The 27,679-nt window shown below is 44.0% G+C and overlaps 1 protein-coding gene across 4 annotated transcripts; it reads left to right on the plus strand.

Moving 5' to 3' along the window:
* On the plus strand, nt 1-27,518 carry MEAF6 (MYST/Esa1 associated factor 6). Of its 4 annotated transcripts, none has more exons than XR_002075250.2 (8): nt 1-133; nt 1,346-1,461; nt 4,271-4,358; nt 4,508-4,553; nt 19,724-19,916; nt 24,635-24,692; nt 25,317-25,350; nt 25,942-27,518. XR_002075250.2 is itself a non-coding variant. In XM_019430211.2 (8 exons), exons 1-8 carry the CDS (start codon nt 44-46, stop codon nt 25,948-25,950), a joined length of 606 nt encoding a protein of 201 aa, XP_019285756.1. In that variant the 5' UTR covers nt 1-43; the 3' UTR covers nt 25,951-27,518. The 4 variants fall into 4 exon arrangements, 3 of the variants coding, with proteins under 3 accessions (XP_019285756.1, XP_019285757.1, XP_019285758.1); XM_019430211.2 differs by lacking the exon at nt 24,635-24,692 and adding an exon at nt 24,500-24,529; XM_019430212.2 differs by lacking the exon at nt 24,635-24,692.
* The last annotated feature ends 161 nt before the right edge of the window (nt 27,519-27,679 follow it).

Below are 27,679 nucleotides of genomic sequence, written 5' to 3' on the forward strand. Positions count from 1 at the left end.
GGGACCGCCCCCCGCCTGGCGCCGCCGCCCGCCTCAGCCCAACATGGCGATGCACAACAAGGCGGCGCCGCCGCAGATCCCGGACACCCGGCGGGAGCTGGCGGAGCTCGTGAAGCGGAAGCAGGAGCTGGCGGTGAGAGAGCGACAGCGGGGGCGCTCGGTGGGGGCCCCGCGCCTGCCGCCGCCTCCAGGGCCCCGCCCGATCGCTCCAGGCCGTTACTCCCCGGGCGCAACGCGGCGCCCGGGAGCCCGGCGGCCTGAGGCCGGCTGCGCGTTCTGCGGCCCGCCGGTGCCTCGGCTTCTCTGCTGCGCGGCTCGAGAGTCGGGAGCTGGGGCCGGGGGGCGGGGCAAGGAGCAGAGAGGGGGAGGGGGCCGGGACAGGCGGGGGCGTGGAGGCGGGAAGGCACCTGAGGATGGGGGGCTTCAGTGTGGGAGCTCGAGAAAGGTGTCTGTGAGCTTTGGGGTTGGGAGCGGTTGTGTCCTTGGCCTTTGCGGGGTGGGTGAGGGCGGCAGGTCCATGTTCTTTGAGGGCTGGTGTCGGGCGTGTCGGGGGGGGGGGCCGTAGGAGACCGGTTCAGTCTTGCCAGTGGCTTGGAGGGGGTGGCGTAGAGGCGAGTGTGGGAGGGGGACACGGTCATCCAGTCTGGCCTTTGGAGGATGGAGGGGCGCATGTCCTTCTGAGGATTAGGAGATCCGTTGGATGGGGTTTTTGATGGGCATGGCTGTGATATTTTGGGGGAACATCCAGAAGCTGACAGGCGAGGGGAAGGGATTCAGCCCAGGGAATTGAGAACTGTGATATGCACCCCGGGTCCTATCCACCCTGGTGGCCACCCCCTCCCCCGTGTTTTGGCTTGGGCACGGGGGAGGGCCATCTCACCTGAAGCTGCCCTTCCAGGTTTCCATGGCAACTGACAGCCCAGGGCCGGCCTTCTTTCTGAGCCCGCGGGGAGGGGAGCGAGTTGGCGCTGGAAGGCTCCTCACCCTTTCCTCTCTTCAGTAGCAATACCTTTGCGCGTGGGGGTGGAGACTGCCCGCGTTCTGCCTGAGCGGGGGTTCTTGACAACTGGGTTTCCATGAACCCTCTGAAGAATCTGCAAAATTTTGTGTATTTTTCTGGAGACAGGCTGTATCCCTTCCCTTCTGTTCTCCAAGGGTTCCAACAAGACAGGTCTAGATTGTCTTAATCTAAAACAGCTTTCCTCTCCCCATGTCATGTCTTTCCACCAGGGCTTAGCGTAATGGAGCTTGAGTGTCTAAGGCTAGTGTCCGAGGATTTGATTCTGTCGGGATTAATGTTTGCATTTAAAAGGCATTATCCGTTTCCTTGTTTTTCCTCTCCCAGGAAACACTGGCAAACTTGGAAAGACAGATCTATGCTTTTGAAGGAAGCTACCTGGAAGACACTCAGATGTATGGCAATATTATTCGTGGCTGGGATCGGTACCTGACCAACCAAAAGTGAGTGTCAGAAGCCTGTGGTGTTTGTATGGTGCTCTAGTAATATTTGCGTTTTGGGCTATGTGTGTTCTTGGTAGCAACTTTGCAGGGAGGCAGTAGCAAAGTGCTGGTGTGGAAGGCAGTCTGGGGTTGAGCTTAGACTTTGGCTCACTGAGTAATTGTAGACAAATCCTACGTCTGGGAAATAGGGAAAACCTGCTAAGCTTTTTGAAAATTTTCCGATTTGAAATATTTCATTTTTTTTTTAATGCTTATTTTATTTTTTTAACTTTTTTTTAATTTATTTTTGAGACAGAGAGAGACAGAGCATGAACGGGGGAGGGGCAGAGAGAGAGGGAGACACAGAATTGGAAGCAGGCTCCAGGCTCTGAGCCATCAGCCCAGAGCCCGACGCGGGGCTCGAACTCACGGAGCACAAGATCGTGACCTGAGCTGAAGTCGGACGCTCAACCGACTGAGCCACCCAGGCGCCCCTAATGTTTATTTTTGAGACAGAGAGACAGATCGTGAGTGGGAGAAGGGCAGAGAGAGAGGGAGACACAGAATCGGAAGCAGGCTCCAGGCCCTGAGCTGTTAGCACAGAGCCCGACACGGGGCTTGAACTCACAAACCATGAGATCGTGACCTGAGCCGAAGTCGGATGCTTAACTGACTGAGCCCCCCGGGGCGCCCCGATTTGAAATATTTCGGATTGAAATAGAACTGTGCACACTTGATATCCTTCACCTTCATTCATCACTTGTTAACATGTTGCCACCTTTGCCTCTCTCTCTCTTTTTTTTCTGATGCGTGTAAACATACACAAACCTATATATACTTAAAAGTTTTAAAAGTCTTGATATAATTACAGGCACATGGGAAGTTGCAGAAATATTAGAGAGGTCCGTGTACTCTTCACCCACTTTTCCCCAATGGTTGGGTTTTATGTAACTACAGCACAATAGCAAAACCAGGAAATGGACATTGGTACAATGTGTATGTGTAATTCCGTCACTGTGTGTAGATTCCTGTAACCACCACTGCAGTCGAGATACAGAAGTATTTCATCGCTGGGAAGCTCTCCCTCCTGCTACCCCTTTATAGTTCTATCTTCCCTTTCCCCCATACTTTTTGTTGTTGTTAGCCATTCAAGCGGATATCATGACACTGTACCCCTAATTATGTCAGCAATTACCTCCTAAGAATATTTTTCTTACCTAACTACAGTTAACCACACATAGAAAATTAGCATTACATTAATAGTATCATCCCCTACAGCCTTTATTCACATTCTCCTAATTGTTCCCAGCATGCTTGGCTGCCCTTGTTTCGATCCAGGCAGTTTTCGTGTATTGTATTTGGCTGTTATGTCTCTTTAGTCTCTTGATAATAGGACAGTCTCCCACCCTTGTTAGTGGTGAAGTTGTTGTTGATGACACTGTCTTGCAGACTGTCCCAGTTCCAGATTTTTCTTTTCGTGACCTCATGAGGGAGCCTTTAGACGTTTCTGGCAAAAATGATTTGTGTGCCTCGTGTGTCATTTACCTCTGTTATATTGGGAGGCACATGATGTCAGATTGCCCCATTATTGGTACTGTTAAGTTTGAGCATCTGATTTCTCTGTTGTTAAAAATTCGTTTTTTCTTGGGGCGCCTGCGTGGCTCACTCAGTTGAGCGTCCGACTTCGGCTCAGGTCATGATCTCACAGCTTGTGGGTTCGAGCCCTGCGTCGGGCTCTGTGCTGACAGCTCGGAGCCTGGAGCCTGCTTCGGATTCTGTGTCTCCCTCTCTCTCTGCCCCTAACCCCTCACATTCTGTCTCTGTCTCTCAACAATAAATAAACATTAAAAAAAAATGTTTTTTTTTATTCATTTTTCTCTCTGTAATTCGTAAGTAGTTTGGAGGTTGTACTTGTACACGGTGTGAATATATTGCGATCCTCCACATTTTTATTCAGCAATGTTAGTATCTTTTGTTGATTTTTACTTGAATCACTTAACAGACTGCTGATTCTAATTTTATTCTTTGTGTACATGGCTTACTGGCATTTGGAAAGATGAATCTTCCCTTCTTATCTTCTCTCCCTTTCATTCTGTATCTCCAGACCTCTCTCTTTAGTATCACTACAGACCCATGGATTAAAAAAAAAAAAAAAAATCAGCGTATTGGAATCTAGTACTGTCACTTTTGCATTGTAGAGTCTTTTTATTTTAGTATAAACTTATTGAAATATATACAGAGGATTGCACACATCATACATACACAGCTTAGTGACTTTTCACAAAGCAAACACACCCGCCATTATCCTCTTTGATGCTTAGTTTGTCCCAAACGCGGCCAGCGGGAACCTCCTCCTGCTGATGCCTTTGTCCTTTCGACATGACCCTATCAGTCCTTGAGCATTTTGGTTCTGTTCTGTCCCAATGTGGTGTCTCAGACTCACCTTTTCCTTATCCCAGAACTGATACCAGCCCTTTCTTTAAGGAACCCTGGTCTGTTCTTCAGTTTTTAAAAATTAAGCTTATCTGACAGAAACATTTCATATCACTTGTCTGTGCCGGTTGTTTCGAGTAAGTATTAAAGTAAATACATACTAAAATGAAAATGGTCGTGAACCACTGGAGCCTGTCCCGCGTTGGAAGCCATTGCTGTCCCTTCGGGCGTTCAGGATAACGGACGTTTTGGTCCATCCACCTGGTGTGGAGGCGTTCCGTCCAGAGGCTGTCTCTCTTCTGTCTAAGAGAGACAATGAGAGAGAGAGAGTTCTTACACCTTACATCCAGGGCCGTCCTCCGCTTGCTGCTTACGAAGCTTCTTGTGTGTGTTTTAGAAACTCCAATAGCAAAAACGATCGAAGGAACCGGAAGTTTAAGGAAGCTGAGCGGCTCTTCAGTAAATCCTCAGTTACTTCAGCAGCTGTAAGTGAGGTGGGGGGACTCTTTCTGTGGCCCATCGTTGAGGGAAACCTCAGTTAAATTCCTATGAGTTTTCCCTTTCCCTGCTGTCTGAGTGCTCTCCTGAGGGCTCTGATAATTTTTCTAGTAACGGGTGGTTTCTTGTCTTTTAGGCAGTGAGCGCGTTGGCAGGAGTTCAGGATCAGCTCATTGAAAAGAGTAAGTTTATTTATTTATTTTTTTACTGTTTTACTACTTTATTTTTAAGCTACAGGAGCCCTTGTATTTAACTCGTATCCAACTGTAGGTCTCAAGACTACATCTCTCATACTTTTGCCTCTCCTTTCTAGAAGATAAGCACCCTCTAGAGTCTCGTTAATCGTGTCCTTTTGTTTATTTGTTGGCCTGTTTGTTTTTTGAGGAAGAAACTATCATGTCCCTCCTGCCTCTTCTGTCATGCAGAGGGTGACTTCCCCTGCTCAAAGACACAAAGACAGGTCTTCCCCACTGCTAAGTGTTAGGGGAATTTTTTTTTTTTTTTTTTAACTTAGAAAGAAAACCTTTTCTCATGGAAAATTTTGGGTATATCTGATAAATCTCCATGTTCGCAATTTAATAATTCTTAGGAAAATCTGGTCGTGGGAACAGAATGTACCTGAGTGTTCTTAAATATAAAACAGAGAGTAGATAGTATTCACTTTGTAAAGACATTGTATCATGCTCCAAACATAAGCCATACAGTCTAATTCTCTGCTGATGTCAAGTGATAGGATATAGATCTATACATTCATCTTTCCAAGTCAGACTCGGTGTAGCTGTGTTGAACACTCTTCCTGTGCACTGAATCACTCCAAAGCATAACCTGCTTTTTGTACTGTGGCTGTGTGCTTCTTTCAGATGATGTATCTTGTAGGATCTGGTTCTTGTGTCTGCACTGGGCCAGTGATTTGGAGGAGAAGGGATTTTGGTAGTTTGGGAATTAGAACTACACTGTGACTTTGATTATTACCTCTGGGTACAGATTTCTAAATATGTAGAAAATGCTAGAAAATGTTTGCGAGTCATTTCCACTCAGATTTTCAGGCTCAAACATTTTATCTAAGGTGGAACCGTTCTATTACCTTCAAAACTTGTCTGCCCAGTTTTTTTCTGTTATAGTACTTCCGTTCCCCCTCATTCAAAACTCTGTAGGGATCTTTGACTCCTTTCTGCCATACTCAACAATTATAGCAAGTCCTTTTGATTTTTCTCTTGCTATGGCTCAAATACGTTAAATCCTATTTCTTTTCAGTTAATGCCACTTCTAGGACATAGAGCTAGTGTTATCTGCTCTCTGAAGTCACAAGACTGGTTAAGGAACAGCCTGGACCCCACCGCTGTGAGTGGAGATGGAATGATTACTGACTGCTCAGTTTTCACAAGAGCCTACAATCCTCCTCCTGGCTTAGTGCGTAGCTCAGCATCTGGCCCTGTACTTCACTAGCCACACAAGTACACACCTAGGTACTCGTGAAGGAATGACGCTCAATGCCACTGCTTGCAGAAGCTTGGCTGAGACCAGCACTTATGTATTAAAGATTTTCGGAAACAGGTGCAGGCCTCCATTCCCCTGAGATCTTCCCCCTGGACCTGGGCCACGCCCCTGGGATAGATCCTGTTGGTCTTCCTTGGTCTTCCCTCTAAAGCTGCATTTGATGAATTACATTTTGGTCCCGTTAAATGTGCCACTGCATTTATTGTAATACGATGTTGCAGATGTTTATTACCGTTACTAATTATTATGTCTTTTAGGACTAGTTGTTTTCCCCAAACAACTATTTGGTTTTTAGTGAAAATCTGATGATGGACTTGATTTGTGTAGGCGCTAAAATGTTTTATTTTTTAATTTTTTTTAGCGTTTATTTATTTTTCAGAGAGGGAGACAGAGTGTAAGCAGGGGGAGGGGCAGAGAGAAGAGAGAGAGAGAGACAGAGAGAGAGAGAGAGAGAGAGAGAGAGAGAGGGAGACACAGAATCGGAAGCAGGCTCCAGGCTCTGAGCTGTCAGCACAGAGCCCGATGCAGGGCTCGAACCCACAGACTGTGAGGTCATGACCTGAGCCAAAGTCAGACGTTTAACCGACTGAGCCACCCAGGCACCCCAGCTGCTAAAATGTTTAAAGCCAAATGTGTGGTTCTCCTCTAGAAAGCAAATCCAAACCTAGACCATGCATTCTGGGAATGAATCTTTACTACTGCATCCAGCTTATGGACGTCTTCTGTCCTTCTGTGTTTTACTCGTCTCATTTTAAATTTACTGTATGTGGGGCGCCTGGGTGGCTCAGTCGGTTAAGCGGCCGACTTCGGCTCAGGTCATGATCTCGCGGTCCGTGAGTTTGAGCCCTGCGTCGGGCTCTGTGCTGACAGCTCAGAGCCTGGAGCCTGTTTCAGATTCTGTGTCTCCCTCTCTCTGACCCTCCCCCGTTCATGCTCTGTCTCTCTGTCTCAAAAATAAATAAACGTTAAAAAAAAAAATTAAAAATAAATAAATAAATTTATTGTATGGATTTTATTATACGAATCTTGGTAAGCGGCTTTGGCTTCTTTTTGGAATAGGGAATTACATAAATACTGGAGTTCATCAATTCAAATGGTCAGAGCCCCTTTAAAGTAATTCTGCTGTGTTCTGTCTCACCACCTGTCATTACCGTTTCCTCCTGCTATTTCTTTAAAAAAAATTTTTTTTTCATGTTTATTTTTTTTAAGAGAGAGAGAGAGACTGAGAGACAGAGCTCAAGTGGGGGAGGGGCGGGGAGAGAGGGAGACACAGAATCCAAAGCAGGCTCCAGGCTCCAAGCTGTCAGCACAGAGCCTGACGTGGGGCTCGAACTCACGAACCACGAGATCATGACCCGAGCTGAAGTTGGACACCTCACCGACTGAGCCTCTGAGCACCCCTACTCCTGCTATTTCTTAAGAGTCTATTTCCATCTTGATTTTCTACAGTCAACTACAATGTGTCTAAGTATGAATTTCTTTTTAATTATCTGGTTTGGGTTTCGTTGAACTTCTTGTAGCTGTAGCTTGGTATTTTTCATCAGTTCTGGAAAATGCCCAGTATTCTTCAGATGATGCATTTGCTGCATGCTGTCTCCCCCCTCCTCTCCCACTCTACTTAACTGTATGTTAAACTTTCTCATTTTATCCTACATGGTCTTTTATTCGCTCCTCCGTGTCTTCTGTCTTTGTCTCTGGGCCGCCTGCCAGTTTACTAATTCTCCTTTCAGTTGAGTCTGACTTGCTGTTAAACCTTTCCTTGATTTTTTTTTTTTAACGTTTATTTATTTTTGAGACAATGCGAGAGACAGAGTGCAAGCAGCGAGGGGCAGACAGAGGGAGACACAGAATGTGAAGCGGGCTCCAGGCTCCGAGCTGTCAGCCCAGAGCCCGATGCGGGGCTCGAACCCATGATCCGTGAGACCATGACCTGAGCCGAAGTCGGATGCTTAACCGACTGAGCCACTCAGGCGCCCCAACCTTTCCTTGATTTTTAAATTTTTTATTACATTTATAATTTCCAAAATTCCACTTAATTATTTCTAAAATCTGCTATGTAATTTTTCAGTAGCTTTCCCTGCAATTATTTTTAAACTTGTCTTTTGTTTCTTTAAGCAGAGTAAGCCTGCTTGTTGTACAAGATTCTGTTTTTAATTCTGTACATTCTGTGTTTAATGTGTAATTCTGTGGGGGCGCCTGGGTGGCTCAGTCGGTTGAACGTTTGTTTGACTCTTGATTTTGGCTCAGGTCATGATCCCAGGGTCGTGGGATCGAGCCCCATGTTGGGCTCTGCACTGAGTGTGGAGCATGCCTAAGATTCTCTGTCTCTCCCCCTTCCGCCCCTGCCCCACTTGTGCGCGTGCATATTCTCTCTCAAAAATAAAACAATAATAACAATTTCAATCTGTGAAGTCTTTTTTAAAAATTTATTTTAATGTTTATTTATTTTTAAGAGAGAGAGAGAGAGACAGTGCAAGCAGGGGAGGGGCAGAGAGAGAGGGAGACACAGAATCTGAAGCAGGCTCCCGGCTCTCGGCTGTCAGCCCAGAGCCCAATGCGGGGCTCGAACTCACGGACCGTGAGATCATGCATGACCTGAGCCAAAGTCAGACTTTTAATCAGCTGAGTCACCCAGCCTCCCCAACCTGTGAAGTCTTTAAAGACCTGTTTCTGTTGTAGTTTGCTTCCAAAGTCTAATTTCCCTGTGTGCTTATCTTTGACCGTGTACCGCTCACTGTAACTTAAACTATTTGTTGAGTAATTTGAGAGTGAGGATGAAGTTGTTATCTTCCAAAGATTTTATGTTTTCTTCTGATGGGTGGTTGGATCACTTTAAACCCAGTTGAAGGTCCCTGAAAGAGCCAGGTGATTCAAACCAAGCTTTCATTCCACGAGGGGAATGCTCTCCTTTGCCTTTTGCACTTCTTCCTTTGCATAGAAGCTCTCCAGTGTCTCCAGATTTCTGTGTAACAGATATTGTGGAATGACTCCTGTGTTCTTGTTTTTTGATGGTGATGAACTGAACATTTTTTTCTGTCTTAGATTTTGAATTGCACATTCTTAGATCTCAAGGATTTTGGAGTTTTGTACTTTTGGCATTTTGTTTCCAAACCATTCTGAAAATTTTCTTCTAAAATGCATTACTTTTGGGCTTCCTGGGTGACTCGGTTGGTTAAGCATCGGACTCATGATTTCTGCTTAGGTCACGATCTCACAGTTTGTGAGATCAATCCCCACACTGGGCTCTGCTCTGGCAGCGAGGAGCCTGCTTGGGAATTTCTCATTCTGCCCCTCCCCCTCTTGTGTTCTCTCTCTCTCTCTCTCTCTCTCTCTCTCTCAAAATAAATAAACGTCTTAAAAAAAATGCATTCCTGTGGGGCGCCTGGGTGGCTCAGTTGTTTAAGCATCTGACTTCGGTTCAGGTCATGATCTTGTGGTTTGTGAGTTCTAATCCCGTGTCAGGCTCTGTGCTGACAGCTCAGAGGCCTGGAGCCTGCTTCAGGTTCTGTGCCTTCTGCTTTCTCTGCCCCTACCCCACTTGCACTCTCTCTCAAAAAAAAAATAAAGAAAGAAACATTAAAAAAAAATAATAAAAATATGCATTGCTTTCTGCTTCCTTTGGCCTACCTACCCAAACTAGGATGATAGAGTGGATTAGCATGGTTCCCAAGGGGAATTTTAGGCAAATTAGCGAGGCGTTGTGTGTTTTTGTAAAAAGAATAAAGTAAAAGACAAGCAGGCAGATTTTATCCAGTTTCCTTTAAAGGATCAGCATAGTTGATACTGTTTTATCAGACTCTTCTGAAGCTTTCATCAAACCACATCTCCCCTGAGTGTTCTCATCATTCCAGTGGATAAGTAAAGGGCCGCATGAAGCATTATTTTGGGTATCTTTCTTGCCTCCTTTAAAGTTTTTGTGCTGAAAAGAAGTTAGTGCCTAGCACTATTCAGTAGGTGGTGTTGTTGTTGTTTTAATAAGTAAAGTGTCTCATTTGTAGGCTTATTACACTTAATCAAAATCTGGCATTCGTTTTTTTTTCTTTTCTTTTCTTTTCTTTTTTTTTTTTTTTTGAGAAAGAGTGAGTAGGGGCAGAGAGAGAGAGAGAGAGAGAGAGAGAGAGAGAGAGAGAGAGAGAGGGAATCTCAAGCAGAGCTCCACGCTTAGCACAGAGCCTGAGGTGGGCCTCGATCCCACAACCCTGGGCTCATGACCTGAGCTGAAATCAAGAGTCATCTAGATGCTCAATCGACTGAGCCACCCAGACACCCCCAAACCTGGCATTCTTTACTCTAAAAACGAGTTGCCTGGGGTGCCTGGGTGGCTCAGTTGGTTAAGCGTCCGACTTCGGCTCAGGTCATGATCTCACGGTCCGTGAGTTCGAGCCCCGCGTCGGGGTCTGTGCTGACCACTCAGAGCCTGGAGCCTGTTTTGGATTCTGTGTCTCCCTCTCTCTCTGACCCTCCCCATTCATGCTGTCTCTCTCTGTCTCAAAAATAAATAAACGTTAAAAAAAAAATTGAAAAAAAAAAAACAAAAAAACCCGAGTTGCCTTCTTCTGTGTCGGGGAGAAACAAACAGGTGTCTTTTCCTGGTGACAGCGCCACAGGGTTGCCTGACTGCTGCTGTACTTCGGGGTGCTGTAACCCAGCCCTTTTGGCCTCACTCCTCCCCTGCTTCCGGGAGCCCAAAAAAGACCATGATTCTTACTCTGTGGTTGCACTTGGTGTTTTAGCAGTGTTTAATCTAGTCTCCCTGGCTACAGTCCCTATTATAAACCATTTGTAGCCTGATAATCCTAAAACATGGGTTTATACAGAGAACTCAGTAAACATTCACTGTTCAATGTCACTTCTCTGTTTAGAAATGGCTCGATGACTTCTCCTTATGTCCTGGTAACAACTATTTTATGCCAAATTGTCTACCGTGTTAGAATTTGACTTGCGTATTTATGGATCTCAAGGATATTGAGATTGGAACACTTATTGTGTTGCAGACACTATGCAAACCCTTGCATTATCTCATTTATTCTTTAAAGCTACTTCTTGGGGATAAGTACAGATTATAAACTCCTTGAAAGTAGGGAACATTGCTGGAGCTCCAGTGTCTGGTCCAATGCCTTGTCCATAAGAGATACTCAGTACAGAGAAGTGTCCTATTTTACAGATGGAGGAACAGGGTCTGAAAGATTCAGCAACAAGTCACATATCTTAACCATCACCTCATACTGTCTCCCTAGATCAGATCCCTAAATCTGACACTCATGGCTCTTTTTTTTTTTCTTTTTTAAGTTTATTTACTTATTTTGAGAGAGAGAGAGAGAGGCAGAGACAGAACCCCAAGCAGGCTCTGTGCTGTCAGTGCAGAGCCCAGTGTGGGGCTTGAACTCATGAACCATGAAATCATTCATAACGTGAGCCAGAACCGAGAGTTGGGTACTTAACCAACTGAGACACCCAGGCGCCCCCCAGTCACGGCCCTTCACCTGGCTTTCCATTTCTCCTCTCAATCCTCAAGGCGTCTGCTCAAGAGATACTTGATTCATTTGTCCAAAATGTACCTTATGTTTCCTCACCTCTGCACTTTTGCTTGTGCTATTTTTTGTACCTATTTTGGCTTCTCATTTTCCAAGGCCCAGTTTATTTTATTTTATTTTTTTTTTAAATTTTTTTTTTCAACGTTTTTTTTATTTATTTTTGGGACAGAGACAGAGCATGAACGGGGGAGGGACAGAGAGAGAGGGAGACACAGAATCGGAAACAGGCTCCAGGCTCCGAGCCATCAGCCCAGAGCCTGACGCGGGGCTCGAACTCACGGACCGTGAGATCGTGACCTGGCTGAAGTCGGACGCTTAACCGACTGCGCCACCCAGGCACCCCTCCAAGGCCCAGTTTAAATTCCACCCCCTCAGTGAAGCTTTCCCTGAACAATCCGCTCTTTCTTCTCTGGCTCCCATGATACTTAATATCCAGATCAGTCCTTCGGGACATCTGTTACTCCCTGGGATGTTACCTCTTCAGAGAGGTAACACAGGTGGATTCTCCATTCATAGGGCTTTGATTTGATTTTCACTCTTTTGTATGTGTTTCCACACAGGTACTTATAGAATATGACCAACTGATCCATTTACCCAGTACTCCCGTAGCAACTGGTCCAAAATGAGTAAACAGTTGTTTTGCCCATTAATCTCCCTTTTTTTAGACAGAGCTTCACTTCTTTTTTGTCTTTTAAGTTTATTTTATTATTTATTTTGAGAGTGAAAGAGTTCAGGGGAGAGGCAGAGAGAGAGAGAGGAGAGAGAGACTCCCAAGCAGACTCTGCACTCACAGTGCAAAGCCCAGTGTGGGGCTCGAACCTACGAACCGTGAGATCATGACCTCAGCCATAAATAAGAGTCCGACGCTTAACTGACTGAGCCACCCAGGCGCCCCTATTAATGTCTTTTAATAGAATTGCAACATTGGCCAAATTTGCTCTAACTTGCCATTCTGTCTTGTCTCCCGCTTTTTGAGATAATCTTTCTCTCCCTGTGCCCAGCCCCTACTCAGTTAGTCCTGTGCTCCTTCTGTCATCCAGCTGTGAGCCAAAGCTTTTATGACCTCATGGCCCAGCAACCCATTCCTGCCCTGGCCAGTGCCTTCGCCATTTGCAGTTTGAGAGATGGCATTTTTTACCTACATAAAAATAGGACTGGCTTTGGGAGAAGAAGGCTGTCCTAATCATCCTTCCCCATTTTAAACTCATCTTTGTAGATTTCATTAGATTTTTTTTTTTTTAATTAGAAAAGTAATTTTTTCAGATTGTACTAAGTCAAACTGTTTAGAGGTGAATGAATGAATGAAATGAATGAATGAATGAAACAGGTTAATTACCTCATGCTCTACTTCACCCCCAACTTTCTGAGGTAATCAACGTTAACAGCTTAACAGTATTCCTAACACATCTGGGACACACACACACACACACACACACACATACAGATGCAGACTCACAGGGTTGGGGATTTTTTTTTTAACTTGGAATTTTAACTATGTACATAAAGAGGATTTTTTTTTTTTTAAAGAAAAAATTGGCTCTCCCAGTGCATATTACCTGCTTTTTCCCTTAGCACATGCACCCCTGCAGGTTGAGTGTGCATAGAGTGAGACGGTAGAGTCGTGATGAAGAGCGTGGGCTTTGGAGCCAAACTGTCTTTGAGTGTGAATTCCGAATCTTCACCTTATGAGCTGTGTGACCTTGAGCAGCTTTCTTAACCTCTAGCTTCAATTTCCGTCTCTGTCAAATGGTCATCTTGGTTGTAGAGGTTTCTGTGAAGGTTGTAGATGTGATATATTTGAAGTGTGGAGGGAGTGCCTGGGTGGCTTGGTTAAGCGTCCCAGTTCTTGATGTCGGCTCAGGTCATGATCTCTCAGTCTGTGAGATCAACCCCCATGTCGGACTCTGTGCTGACTCTTGTGGAGCCTACTTGGGATTCTCTCTCTCCTCTCTCTGCCCCTCCCCACCCCCTGCTTGCCGTCTCTCTCAAAAATAAATAAATAAAGATTTAAAAAAAATTTTTTAAGTGTATAGAACAGTGCCTGGCTTATAGTAGGGACTGTGTTAGCTATTGTTATAATCTCACCATTCTTTTTATTTATTATTATTATTATTATTATTATTATTACTTTAATGTTTACTTATTTTGAAGGAGAGAGAGAGCATGAGCAGGGGAGGGGCAGAGAGAGAGGGAGACAGAGAATCTGAAGACAGAGAATCTAGACTGTCAGCACAGAGCCCAACGCGGGGCTCGAACTCACGAACCATGAGATCATGACCTGAGCTGAAACCAAGAGTCCGATACTTAATTGACTGAGCCACCCAGGCAACCCTCACATTCTTTTTAAAAGCTGAAAAATACCGGGTACCTCCTCTGTTGGTGAGAATTCACATCGTCTCCATTTTCCCCGCTAAACAAGGTTGCAGTAAACTTCCTTGTCCGCTTGGTTTTTTGTAATGGACTTTATTTCTACAGGATAGTGCCCCAAAAGTGGCACTACTGTGTCAAAGGGTGATTTTCATGATATAGCACAGTTACTTTCTGTGGTGTGATGGGAAATATATATTTGGTGTTTGTCCCCTGTTCTGGCACACAGCTCCTAAAACCCTTGGAATCTCCAGAGCGATAAGAATGACTAGCAGGTGGGGTGCCTGGGTGGCTCAATAGGTTGAACATCCGACTTTGAATTTTGGCTCAGGTCGTGATCTCTCAGTTCTTGGGATTGAGCCCCGAGTTGGACTCTGTGCTGACAGCAGAGTCAGCAGGGGATTCTCTGTCTCCTTCCCCTTCTGTTCCTCTCCCACTTGCACATGTGTGCGTGCATTCTCTCTCTCTCTCTCTCTCTCTCTCTCTCTCTCTGAAATAAATAAATTTTTAAAAAAAGAATGACTAGCATGCAAAAGAAATGTTTTTTAATGTTTATTTATTTATTTTTGAGAGAGAGAGAGACAGAGCAGGGGAGGGGCAGGGAGAGAAACAGAGGCTCTGAAGTGGGCTCTGCACTGTTAGTGGAGAGCCTGATGTGGGGCTTGAACTCACAAACCTGTGAGATCGTGACCTGAGTTGAAGTCGGACACTTAACCGACTGAGCCACCCAGGTGCCCCCAAGAGAAATTTCTGTATGGCAACAAAGATGACTGATGGCTGGGGGCCCCTAGAGAGCTCCAGGATGGGGGCTTAGAACTTTAAGCTCTACCCCCAGACCTCTGAGAGAGGGGAGAGGAGAGGGGCTAGAGACTGAGTGAATCACCAGTGGCCAGTGACTTAATTAATCACGACTGCATAATGAAATTTCCATTAAACCCCTAAACGGTGGAGCTTTTCTTGGTGAATGGCAGGGTGGTAGGCCCAGAAAAGGCATGGGTACCTTGCCCCGTGCGTCTCTTCTATTTTGCTGCTCCGGAGCTGTACCCCGTATAATAGACAATGTTAACAGTAAGTAAATCACGTTCCTGAGTTTGTGTGGCTATTGTAGCAAATTATGGAAGCTGAGGGAAGGGGTTTAGGGTACCCCTGATTTATAGTTGGTTGGTCAGAAGTATGGGAGGCCTGGGAGTTGGGACTGGTGTTTGAAGTGGGGCACTCTTATGGGATTGAGCCCTTAAGCTGTGGGTCTGCCCTAACTCTGGTAGTTAGTGTCAGAATGGAATCCAGTTGGTGTCTGGAGAATCGGGGAATGGGATTTTGGTTTTGGAAAACACCCTAGACTTTCCAAAAAGAGTGTCACCATTTACATTCCTAAAGGCATAGCTTAGGCCTGTTGTAGATATTGTTGGGTAAACTACGTGGAAAAGTGAGTACTTTATTTTATTTTATTTTTTTTTTTTTTAAGTTACATCCAAGTTAGCATATAGTGCAACAATGATTTCAGGAGTAGAGTCCTTAATGCCTCTTACTCATTTAGCCCATCCCCCCTCCCACAACCCCTCCAGTAACCTCTGTTTGTTCTCCATATTTAAGAGTCTCTTCTGTTTTGCCCCCTCCCTGTTTTTGTATTATTTTTGCTTCCCTTCCCTTATGTTCATCTGTTCTGCGTCTTAAAGTCCTCATATGAGTGAAGTCATGATATTTGTCTTTCTCTGACTAATTTCGCTTAGCATAATACCCTCTAGTTCCATCCACGTAGTTGCAAATGACAAGATTCCATTCTTTTTCATGGCCGAGTAATACTCCATCGTGTATGTGTGTGTGTGTGTGTGTGTGTGTATATATATATATATATATATATATATATATATATATATATATATACACACCACATCTTCTTTATCCATTCATCCGTTGGTGGATATTTGGGCTCTTTGCATACTTTGGCTATTGTTGATAGTGCTTCTATAAACATGGGGGTACATGTGTCCCTTCGAAACAGCACACCTGTATCCCGTGGATAAATGCCTAGTAGTGCAATTGCTGTGTCATAGGATAGTTGTATTTTTAATTTTTTGAGGAACCTCCATACTGTTTCCAGAGTGGCTGCACCAGCTTGCATTCCCACCAACAATGCAAAAGAGATCCTCTTTCTCCGCATCCTTGCCTACATCTGTTGTTGCCCGAGTTGTTAATGTTAGCCATTCTGACAGGTGTGAAGTGGTATCTCATTGTGGTTTTGATTTGTATTTCCCTGATGATGAGTGTTGAGCATCTCTTCATGTGTCAGTTGGCCATCTAGATGTCTTAAAAGTGAGTACTTTTCAACTCTTTATCAAAGTGAATTTTTGAATCTAGACCGGTAAAGACTGTAAAATGACAAACCCCTGCGTATCTAGCACATGGCCCCCAAATCATCAGAACATGGTCAGCGCCATGTTCACAGCCCCCGTACTCTCACTTCCACCCCCTGTGTTATACTGAAAATCCTAAACATCATACTATTTTTCTTGTATACATGTTTCATAGAGTTTTTTTTTTAATTGTTGTAAGAACACTGAAAATGGGTTCCACAGATTTTTTTTTTTTTTTTTTTTTTTTAAGTAGGCTCAACGCCTAACTTGGGACTTGAACTCCAGACCTGAGAGTAAGAGTCACATGCTCTACCAGCTGAGCCACACAGATTTTTAAGTGCCCGATACAGTATTGTTAACTACTGTGTTGTACAGCAGATCTCTTAGAGATTCTTCGTGTTGTCTGGCTGAAACTTTCCGCTCGCCATTTCTCCTTCCCCCTGGAGGCTGCCAGCATCCCGCTCTCTGCTTCTGTGAGTCTATTTTAGACCCCTCACCGAAATCGAATCATGCGGTGTTTGCCCTCCTGGGACTGGTTTACTTCAGTTAGCACGACGTCCTCCTAATTCATCAGCCTTGCAGCATATGTCAGGGTTTCCTTCTTTGTCTTAAGGCCAAATAATATATTCTGCTATAGGTATATACCACATTTTCTTTATCCGTTCATCTGTTGATGGACCTGAAGGTTGTTTCCACACCTTGGGTAATGTGAGTTAATGCTGCGGTCGACTTGGGAGTGCAGGTGTCTCTTCAAAATCCTGATTTCAGTTCTTTTGGTTAAGTGCCCAGAGGTAGGATTGCTGGATGATATGGTAGTTCTCTGTAAACGATAGGCTCTTAACACTGTAACCACACCAAGGAAAACAAACAAGCAAACCCAAAACAGAACGTGTATTAGTATTATGTTTCTTTTTAATGCTGAATAATATTGCATTGTATGGCTGTACCACATTTTATTTATGCGTTCTTCAGTTAATGGTCACTCGGCTGCTATTGAGTAACACTGCCGTGAATATCCATGACAAGGTTTGTGTGAGCCTGTTTTCGTTCACACGGGACTTGTGGGACTGCCAAACTTTCCAATGTGGCTGCACCATTTTCTCTTCCCATCAGCAGTGTATGAGGGTTCCAGTTTCTCCACATCCTCACCAACACTCGTTATTGTTTATCTTCCTAGTCTCTCTGTGGTTTTCATTTACATTTTCCTAATGGCTCATGATGTTGAGCATCTTTCCACGTGTTATTGACCACTGTGTATCTTCTTCTGAGAAATGTGTGCAGATCCTTTGCCGATTTTTTAATTTGGCTTTTTCTCTTTTCATTAGTGGGTTCTAAGAGTTCTTATATATATTCTGGATATGAGGCCTCATCAGATTTGGTATATGTGCTTGGCTGAAGAGCCAACGGGGCGAAGCTACCAACTGCGGGATTGTGACTGAATGCCTCTAAATCCAGTGCGGAGAGCCTCTTGTTCTGGGAAACAGGGTGCAGCCAGAAAGGGGCTGCTCCCTCGCCCGTCACGCGATATATGTTCATGGAGAGCCTAGAGCTAAGCCATTTGTAGACAGCCCATTTGTGGGTTGGGGTTTCCTTCCCGGCAGAGCACCTCCCTCGCTGCAATCTACTGAAAGTCAGCCCTTGGCATAAGGGTTTGTAAACAGAAGTAGAAACAAACAAACAAAAAAAGGTCTTATCACATATATGAATCGCAAATATTTCTCCCTGTGAATTGTTTTTTTTTTTTACTTTCTTGGAATATTGCTTGCAGCTCAAGAGTTTTATATAATGAAACCGTATAGTTCAATTTACATTTTTTTTCCTTGTTATGCTTCCTTTTGTGGTCCTATCTGAGAAACCATTTGCCTAATCAAATGAGTTCTGAGAGTTTTAGTGTTTAGCCCTTACTTACATTTAAGCCTGTGATACATTTTGAGTTAATTTTCGTGTTTGGTGTGAGACAGGGCTCCAACTTCATTCTTTCCTTCGTGGGCATCCACTTGTCCCAGCATTATTTACCAGAAAGACGACGCTTTCTTCATTGAATTGTCTTGTCGCCCATGAAAATCATTGGACTGTAAATGTAAAAATGTTTGTAACTGGACTTTGAATTCTTTTGATCTGTAGGTCTCTTCTTAGGCCAGTGCCCCCACAGTCGTGGTTCCTGCAGTTTGAAATTTGTTTGCTAATTTTTACGTGAAATGGGTTTTCCTGAACCTTAGAAGCACAGTTCAGCAGCACGCTTTCTCTGGCTTCCTGGTTGTAGGGCTCCCTCTTCTGTTGCTCTCTTGAAGTGTTCAAAAGTAGGGTTTCATGATTTCTGAGATCTGGTTCCATTTCTCCCTTCCGCTCTTTTGGGACCATCCCTTTCTTTTCTTCTTATATCCATGGCCTACTCAATTTGAAATCCTTCCCAACAGTTTATAATACAAAGGTATAAAAAGAAGAAAACTGGGGTCTGGCTCTGCTGTCCACAAGACCCCTCTTGACAGTTTTTACAAACGGATAGTGTCCAAAAATTTTTTAAAAATTTAAAACAAGAAAACGTGTACATACTTAGGGTCCTTCAATAGCCGAGTAAAGTGAAAGTATTCTTCCATCCTCATCTGTTAAGGTCTCAAGAAATTCCTTTCAGGAAAAACCTAGGTATACATTTGCCAGAGTATACACAATTATTCTTAAAAGTATTTATTTATGGAGCACCCGGGTGGCTCAGTTGGGTAAATGTCCGAGTCTTGATTTTGACTCAGGTCCTGATCTCACAGTTTGTCAGTTCGAGCCCTATATTGGGCTCTGTGCTGACACCATGGAGCCTGCTTGGGATTTCTCTCTCCCTCTCTCTCTGTCGCATGTGTGTGCGCGCAGTCTCTCTAAATAAATAAATAAATAAATAAATAAATAAATAAATAAATGTTTTAAAGAGTATTTGTTTATGCAGAATGTTTTTTAATTTTTTATTTGATATATAAAGGATGTTTTAAAATTGGGAATATGTGTCAGCTGAAGAATATTACCACTTTATTTATTTATTTATAAAGTTATTTATTTTGAGAGAGAGACATAGTTGGGGAGGGAGAGGGTGGGAGGGAGAAAGAATCCTCAGCAGGCTCCGCACTGTCAGCGCGGAGCCTGATACCAGAACCTGGTGAGATCATGACCTGAGCTGAAACCAAGAGTCGGAGGCCTAACCGACTGAGCCACCCAGGCATCCCAAGCCCCCTTTCTTGATAGACAGGATTTCTGTACAGTTTGGGGAAGGAACCCAGGCTTCTTGTATAATTATTAATCCCATTCGTGGATTCTGTGTTTAAATAACTCCTGGTTGTATGGTCCTATCTCCCAGCAGTGCTTGGAAAGGCTGCTTTTGGTTACAGTGTCTCAGAAGACTTCTAGTTCAGGAACACTGGTAACTCTGATGCCTTGAGGGTACATACCTTCTCTGTCTGCAAGTATTTTCCTGTCAGGTAAAATGTCTGGTCCTTGAGGATAGGAAATAGTCTCTTTTTCTGTGTATTAGTGCTCCGAGACCTCTCTCCTGGCTGCCGGACAGACTGCCTGAGGAATGCTGACCTTGCTTCTGGGACCTGTGTTTATTCCCTCCAGGGGAGCCGGGAAGCGGGACGGAAAGTGATACTTCTCCAGACTTCCACAATCAGGAAAATGAGCCCAGCCAGGAGGACCCTGAGGATCTGGATGGATCTGTGCAGGGAGTGAAGCCTCAGAAGGCTGCTTCTTCTACTTCCTCAGGGAGTCATCACAGCAGCCATAAAAAACGAAAGAATAAAAACCGGCACAGGTCAGTGGCAGGGGCCTCCCCTCCCCGCCCGCCCCTGCCCCCCCTGCCCACCCCCACCCCCACCCCACCCCACCCCCCAGCCTCCGTGACCATTGCTGTTAAGGGTCTGTACCAGAGTGAGAATTCTTTGGGATTGGTGCCCTCTTTGTGTTGCAGATGGGGAGAGATTGCTTTGATCCAAGTGAAATAGAAGTTTTCTCCAGTGGAGGAATTGGTGGGCATTTAGAGTAACCATGAAGGAAGACATCCTTCCCACTGTTCTAGTGTAGAAGAATGGCATTCTATGAAAACTTTGTTTAATGCGGTGAATTTGGAATCCTTTTAGAAGGGCGAAAGGGGAAGTAGAAATGGAATGTGTGTAATAGTCTTTGGAAAATGCCACTAGTACATGTTGGGAATCTGGAAAAGTGGAGAAAGTCTTCTGCTCTTAATCCTGGTCCCTGCCTACAGTTATTCGCTCGTGGATGGAGAGAGCTGATCTGACATGCCTTTTTTCTCTTTAAATACAAGTTTTTTGGTTGCTTGTGATTTGTTATATATCTCTCTAATATGCTGATTTCAGATATCAGAGAGGAGTAATATAAAGTCTGTAAGATAGGAGAGTGCCTTTCTAGCTAATGTATGTCCACTGTGTATGTGGGGTGGGGGTTGTCTTTTGGTTTCTTTTGTTTTTACAGTGTGTAATGAGATAGGTATGACATCAGTGGACAGAGAGGTCAGGTGTCATCCAGAGAAGATTTTAGCATTCACTCTGCCTGGGACTATTAACTCCGATAATTGGAAATTAAACAGCTATACTCAGAGAGGGTAATGGCATAGTTTCTAGAAGAATCTTGCCCTGACCTCAAACCTTCTTCTGGGAGGCATGAAAACCAGGTATCCACAGGCTGGCTTTTGTCCTGCTCCTCTTGGGAGCCTGCATATATGTGTGTGTGTGTATAGATAGATAGATAGATGTGTGTGTGTGTGTGTGTGTGTGTGTGTGTGTGTGTGTATACACATACATATATACACACATATATACATATATATGTGTGTGTGTGTATATATATATATTTAATGTTTTTATTTATTTTTGAGAGAGACAGAGTACGAGTAGGGGAAGGGCAGAGAGAGAGGGAGACACAGAATCTGAAGCAGCTCCAGGCTCTGAGCTGTCAGCACAGAGCCCGACGCGGGGCTGGAATTCATGGGATCATGACCTGAAGGGAAGTGGACCGCTTAACTGGCTGAACCACCCAGGCGCCCCAGGAGGCTGCACATTGAGAGGAAAGGGGAAGGGCAAGGAAGGGGCGGAGCTCCCTGTCCTCCAGTGTGCTTCTGGGCTGGCTTGTTCCACAGACGTCTAGGATGTTCCTTCACACGCACCCAAGGCATTCACGTTGTTAGCTTCGTGGTTATGGCACCTGGGGATAATGTAGAATGAACTTAAACTGGTTTAAGCCTCCTAGGCATCAATAGATTCTTTAATTCTTCTAAAAATTTTTCTTGTCAATGGTGGTGGTGGTTTTTAGACTGCAGAAATAGTATTTCCTCCAAATGGTGACTCAAGACTGCTGCTCAGCACTTTCCTGCAAACCAAAAATCACTATGCCAATCTCGTAACTGCAGTAACAAATAGCAAAAATTGCTTATCTTTTTTTGTGTGTAGGTTATAGGCTATATAATCACTGTGGTAGGACTAATGCTAACTGATCACAAACAGTAGCAGGGAACCATAATCTTTTTTTTTAGAGAGCACGTGAGTGGGGGAGGGGTGGAACAAGGGGCAGGGGGAGAGAGAGTGAGAATCTTAAGCAGGCTCCACGCTCAGTGCAGAGCCTGATGCGGAGTGTGATCCCATGTCCCTGGGATCATGACCTGAGCAGAAATCAAGAGTCAGGCGCTCAACCAACTGAGCCACCCGGGCCGCCCCCCACCCCCCGAGGGAACCATACTCAAAATATTTTTTTAAACTGTCAAGATAATTGTCATGCTCTGTGTTGCTTTTATTAAATTTACTCCAGTGTCATTTTAAAGTAATTACTCTTTTCCTATTTCACAGTGTCCTGAGTAGGGGGAACATTCCTTGAAAGTTTCTGGATGTTTCTTCCATTTGTGGTACAGTAGATAGCTACTGTTTATTATAGGTAATCCTTCCCTTTGAAAAAAAAAATTTTTTTAATGTTTTATTTATTTTTGAGACAGAGAGAGACAGAGAGAGACAGAGCATGAGCAGGGGAGGGGCAGAGAGAGGGGGAGACACAGAATCCGAAGCAGGCTCCAGGCTCCGAGCTGTCAGCACAGAGCCTGACATGGGGCTTGAACTCACGAACCGTGAGATCATGACCTGAGCCGAAGTCGGACGCTTTACCGACTGGTGCCCCAATCCTTCCCTTTTTTTAATGCCATGATCAGCTGACCGATAAATGGAATTAAGCATGAACTTAACTTTCCTCCTGCAGGCTTCTAGTACTAGTAGATTTCCATAGAAAAAGCATTTCTTCCTGCCATTTTTATAAATACTAGGATTTATAAAGATCTTCGATGTTAGTTATTGCTTTCACAAATGACATTTTCTGTCTGGAAAGCTGGAGCCTTTTGTCACCCGCCTGGTGTGGTATCTGGCCAGCCTCCTCCCTTTGGCTGTAGGCGCTTACCTGCCCCAAGGGAGCAGAGTGGAGCTGATTTGCCTTCTTTCTGTGTAAACAGGTTCAGTGCACTGGAGTGGCATCTCAGTGGCCAATTAAAGTTCTCAGATTCCTGCCATCTTTGGTCAGGAAGTGTCCAGACCCCTTGCCCCCTGACTGATGTCTCTCCTAGTGGGCATGGGGCTGGGGCTGGAGTGCTGTATTTGTACACATTTGAACGTTTGCACCCCAAACGGTATTTGTATCTCCCCCGCAATGTGCCACAACCCTCCCCCCCCACCTATTCAGATGAAGTCAGTTGTAAATTATTTCAGCAAATGTCTGAGTACCCACTGTGTGCCAGGCCCTATTTAATATATTTTTTTAACGTTTATTTATTTTTGAGACAGAGAGACAAAGCATGAACGGGGGAGGGTCAGAGAGAGGGAAACACAGAATCTGAAACAGGCTCCAGGCTCTGAGCTGTCAGCACAGAGCCCGACGCGGGGCTCGAACTCACGGACCACGAGATCATGACCTGGGCCGGAGTCAGCCGCTTAACCGACTGAGCCACCCAGGCGCCCCTGGCCAGGCCCTATTTAGTGCTGAGTAAAGCAAAGTGGAAATAAATATGGAACTTGAGCAAAAAGGAATAACTTTTGGATTTGTCCTCCTTAGGAATATGAACATTTATCAAATAATGTTTAGCATTCACAAATGATCACCCTGTTCTGAATTCTTATATTTTACATGGTATCTGAACAATAAGTCCCAGCGGCTGTAAGGAAGAAAGTTGCAATAATAACTTACAGCTGTTCTTACAGGTCTTTACTAATATACAAAACCCTAGAATTCTTCCAGGTAGTTTGCGAAGTTTTCTTTAGGTGGGTACAGTCTACTTTAATTTGCGAACAAAATTAAGTTAGGCCGAGAGTTAGATTGTTGATAGTTCCTGGTTGGTACACCGTGTGCCCTTTCCCAGATGCCGTAAGTGACACGGTTGCATAAGGGATACCGAAGTTATGCTTTCTTCCAGCTTCATTCTTGCAAACATGGGCTAGGAGGAGAATACAGCATTTTGCATATTGTTCCAGCACCTACCTACGGTGTAAAAGGTGTTACAACAGCCAAGGAGCCGGTGTCATGCTCAGGGTTCATGTTTGCCTTGGAAGTCTGCCCGGACCGTGGTCTGTTAGCAGCGATGGCCTACACAGCCTCCTCCCCTTCACCGTTCCCTTGCAGATCCCCGAGGCTTGGGGGCTTGGGGAGATCGGCTCTCCTTTGTTTTAGTAGGGGGGGGGGCCGTCGGTTTGGGTGTTCGAAGTCCTGGCCCTGACAGGAACAGTTAGCTGTCATCGCCAGTTCAGGGGCAAAGTGACTTGCCTCTGCAGTTTCTGGAGCAGGCCTAGCACTGAGGTGATTCGTTTGACCCTGGGCCTCTAGGATGAATGCTGTAGAAAGAGGACCGTGTTCCCCAGACATGCCTCCAACATAGAACTTGAGTTCAAAGTTGCAAAATGCTTTCTTTTTAAAAAAATGTGTGATGTTTTTATCTCTTATGTTGGTCAAAGTATATTGTGCTGAATTGTTAGTACTGTCTTCGAAGCACCTTTCATTATATGACTAAACCCTTCATTCTCTATTTCTTCTAATGCCCTATTTATATTCTTCATGACAATTAAATATTTTACAAGTTCTAACTCTGAGTCTGGCAGCTAATAGAGGGCCTGCAGTTACCTCGTTTCCTAATGAAATAACTTTTCCTTTCATAGTCTGCTCTGATACAAAATCCAGGAGGGAAGGGACTCTCCCAACCACAAAATCTTGGGTGCTTTGATGTTTGAAACTTTATCGCTTAAGATTCTGAAAGCTGATTTTGTTTCTACAAATCTTGCTAGGGTGGCTAATCGACTAATTTATTCAATTAGTATATTAATTTCTATTGCTTTCTTCCTTTCAAATGCTGCCCCTCAGCCCGTCTGGCATGTTTGATTATGACTTTGAGTAAGTTTGATTTGAATTAGTATTTGTGCTGTGTTGTTTAGTGTGTAGAGACCGATATGCCTTTTTGAGACCTTTCTAACCCATAGTTTATCTGTTTAATTGTAGGTATGTATATTAGGTTAGGCTGGGAAGTTTTTTTTAAAAACAGAAAAACGTGATGGAGGTAACATTTTATTTAATAACTTAAGCAAAATTAAGTAAACTTCACTCTTACGCATTTTAATTTCTTTAAAAGTAGATAACCTTTACTTTTAATTCACATTTAAATTGATTTTCTGGCTTTGCTTCGTAAGGAGATTAATAGTTTAAGATCTTGATATTTTGCTTCGGAAAGACCTAAAAATTGAAATTTGTTTAATTTCTTTTGTGTTTCCTGTCCAGAAATACAAACTCCTAGTCTCTTTCCTGTTCTTAATCATTATGTGTCTCAGTGATTATCAGTGATAGAGTTACAGAGCTAACACATTAACTGTAGAGCATGCCCTCTTAATCCAATCTCTTTAACGCCTAGTTTTGAATAGTTTTAAAATGATACGGCTTTCGTAACTGCTGTATATTTCTTTTTGTCATCTAAGTCTGCCTTGCGGCAAGAGTATCTGCTTATGTTTTTAAATACTTGCTCAATAATATCTGGGTAAACAACTAAATGTGACATAGTCTAATGAAGAATGTGGATTTTACTTAACCAAATAGTCTTTGTTATAGCTTGTGCCCTATGCAGTAGCTGATTCCTGGCCCCTTTTTCTGTAAATTAAAATGCAAATATCTTTTATCTTTTCTATCACAGGATTGATCTGAAGTTAAACAAAAAACCACGAGCTGTAAGTATCAGCCAGACCATTTCAGAGAGACTGGTGATTTTGTAGATGATTAGAACCATGTGTTTGTCCTCAGAGCCCGAGTGCTCCTGCATGAGCGCGCGCGCGCTCTCTCTCTCTCTCTCTCTCTCTCTCTCTCTCGTGTCTCTCTCGTCTCTCTTGTTTCTCTTGTCTCTCTCGGGTTGCAGCTCTCATTTTGAAGGCCGGGGTGTCCATTTGGGCACACTTCAACTTGTAGGTGTTACTTTCTTTTGTATTTTGGGTAGAGAAAGGGGTCACACATTTTTCCTGAAGAAAAAGTCCTTTTGATTAAAGAATGAATTACTACTAGGATTTTTTTTTTTTCTTTCTTTCTCTGATTGGTGAGCTCAGGGGGCCTGATAAGGGCAGCATTGATGTTTCGGTCCCTCTCTGGACTTGGAAGACAGGCCATTTTCAGATGTGAAGTGTTGTCTGTTACATTTGAAGTAGAATATTTGGCTACAGAGCAACCCCCTAGCAGGGTTCTTTATGGGTGAGGTTTTTTTTTTTCCCCCTAGGTTCAAACTGATGTTCTACTGAGAGTAAGTTGGGACTTTGTTTTTCTCTCTTTAGGACTATTAGAAGACTCATTAGTGCAGAAGCTTCCAGGCTATAGAGCCCTGCTTCCCTCCTCCGACCTCACAAAGATAAATATCCCTCACCTGAGTGTGCGGCCACCCACCTCTGCTTTCCCAGACCCAGTGCCTGTGACTCTGAATAGTTTGTTCTGAACCGTGGTGACAAGTCATTTCTGTAAGACCACATTGGATCATTTACTTTGTGTCATTTTTGGTAACAGAACAGCAAGAAGACCAAGACGTGGTTACAATTCCAGCAAGTTGCTAACTGTGCGTTTTTCCCTTCTTGGAATGAGTGTCTCCCCCCCTCCACCCCCCACCCCCCCCCCAAACTGGCTGGCACCAGCTTCTTCGTCTGTGATACCCATCGAGACATGTTCTCCGGTTTTGTTTTATGCTGAAAGTAGAACATAGGTCACATTTCAGAGGGAGGCTGTAAATATCTGGCATTTTCCTATTTTGTTTGTGTTTTATTATTTTTCTATTGTTTTTACCATCTTCTTTTCTTTTGGGACTTTTTGTAATGCCGTTGTACAGCTCATACCTTCCTGCTGGCATATCTGATCGTCCGCTTCGCGCAGTTGCCACTATTTTTAACAGAGAATGATCTGGTTTACCATAAATAAGATGGGAAACGCGGCTCTGTGTTTTTTTTTTTTTTGCAGGGGAAAGGTAAAGAGTGTTTATTTAATAATTACCTATCTTAAATCTTTCTGCGTTGGAAGCAGTTTCATGTTCAAGGAACAGGAAAAGCTGAAAGACCTAAGTTTAAATCAATCCTTTTAAAATATTTTTATTCTTTTATATAAATAAAATTTCACAGGTGTTGACTTCTCATGCTTTACTTTTAAACCTGAGATTGTTTTTTCACTTATTTTATTTATTCATATCATGCCTGATGGAAATTTCTTTCATTCTCCATTTTTCTCTCTTTGCTGGTATCTGCCTGATTAAACATTGCTCTAAAAATCATTAAGGCATATGGAAAGGCTCTCAGTTGCACCCAAAGCCAGTAACGTATGGAGTTCTTGAGCAGAGTGAAAGATAGGATCCGCGAGAGCCAGCGATGCCCGGCAGACCCCCTTCCTCACCCGGCCGGCCGGGCTGAGGATCTTGCCGATTTGTTGAACTGTCACCTGCCTCTTGAGTGGTGCTCTACCTCGGCTGCTCACTGGAATCACCTGGAGAGCTTAAAGACCTACCGATGCCTGGGCCCTCCCCTCACCAGAGACTCTGACTGGGGTGCAGTCTAGTTTTGGGGATTTCCTTCCAAAGAGTTCCTGGGATTCTGATAAGAAGCCAGGTTGCGAACCACTGCATTAGGAGTGTTTGATTGAAATCCTATGTTGCGAATCAGTCTGTGGGATAAGATTTGGGGCCCCACCTTTCCTTTGATGCTGTTTAGTCATAGTCCTTGATTTATGCCCATATCTTTGTTAGAAAAAATATGTTCCATTGTGATAATATTGGTAGAGCTGAATACGGATGGCATCTGTTATCAGAATGAGTCTACCTTGTCGGATGTGCAAACGCTTTCAGTCTTGTTCTCTAATAAACTTTTTTTTTTTTTTTTGACTCTGTGGCTAATTAGATGTCTTTGGCTATGTCTTTGGTAAGAGGACTCCGTTGTCTGCATTTTTAAGAAAATAGTTTCTTATATTTAGATTGTTCCTTAAAAAAAGAAAGAAACAACTGTAAAACTGAAAACAATGGGAACCAGAAGCTTTCTCTGT

The sequence above is a fragment of the Panthera pardus genome, unplaced genomic scaffold, assembly GCF_024362965.1.
Source record: "Panthera pardus isolate Hobbes unplaced genomic scaffold, ASM2436296v1 HiC_scaffold_11, whole genome shotgun sequence".
NCBI lineage: Eukaryota > Metazoa > Chordata > Mammalia > Carnivora > Felidae > Panthera > Panthera pardus.

What these genes read in the sequence shown, in the direction of transcription:
- MEAF6 (XM_019430211.2), top strand. Translation starts at nt 44, where the DNA reads ATGGCGATGCACAACAAGGCGGCGCCGCCGCAGATCCCGGACACCCGG. An exon ending in CCTCAGTTACTTCAGCAGCT is followed by an intron (nt 4,359 to 4,507) that starts GTAAGTGAGGTG and finishes CTTGTCTTTTAG; the next exon opens with GCAGTGAGCGCGTTGGCAGG. An exon ending in ATGTTTGATTATGACTTTGA is followed by an intron (nt 24,530 to 25,316) that starts GTAAGTTTGATT and finishes TTTCTATCACAG; the next exon opens with GATTGATCTGAAGTTAAACA.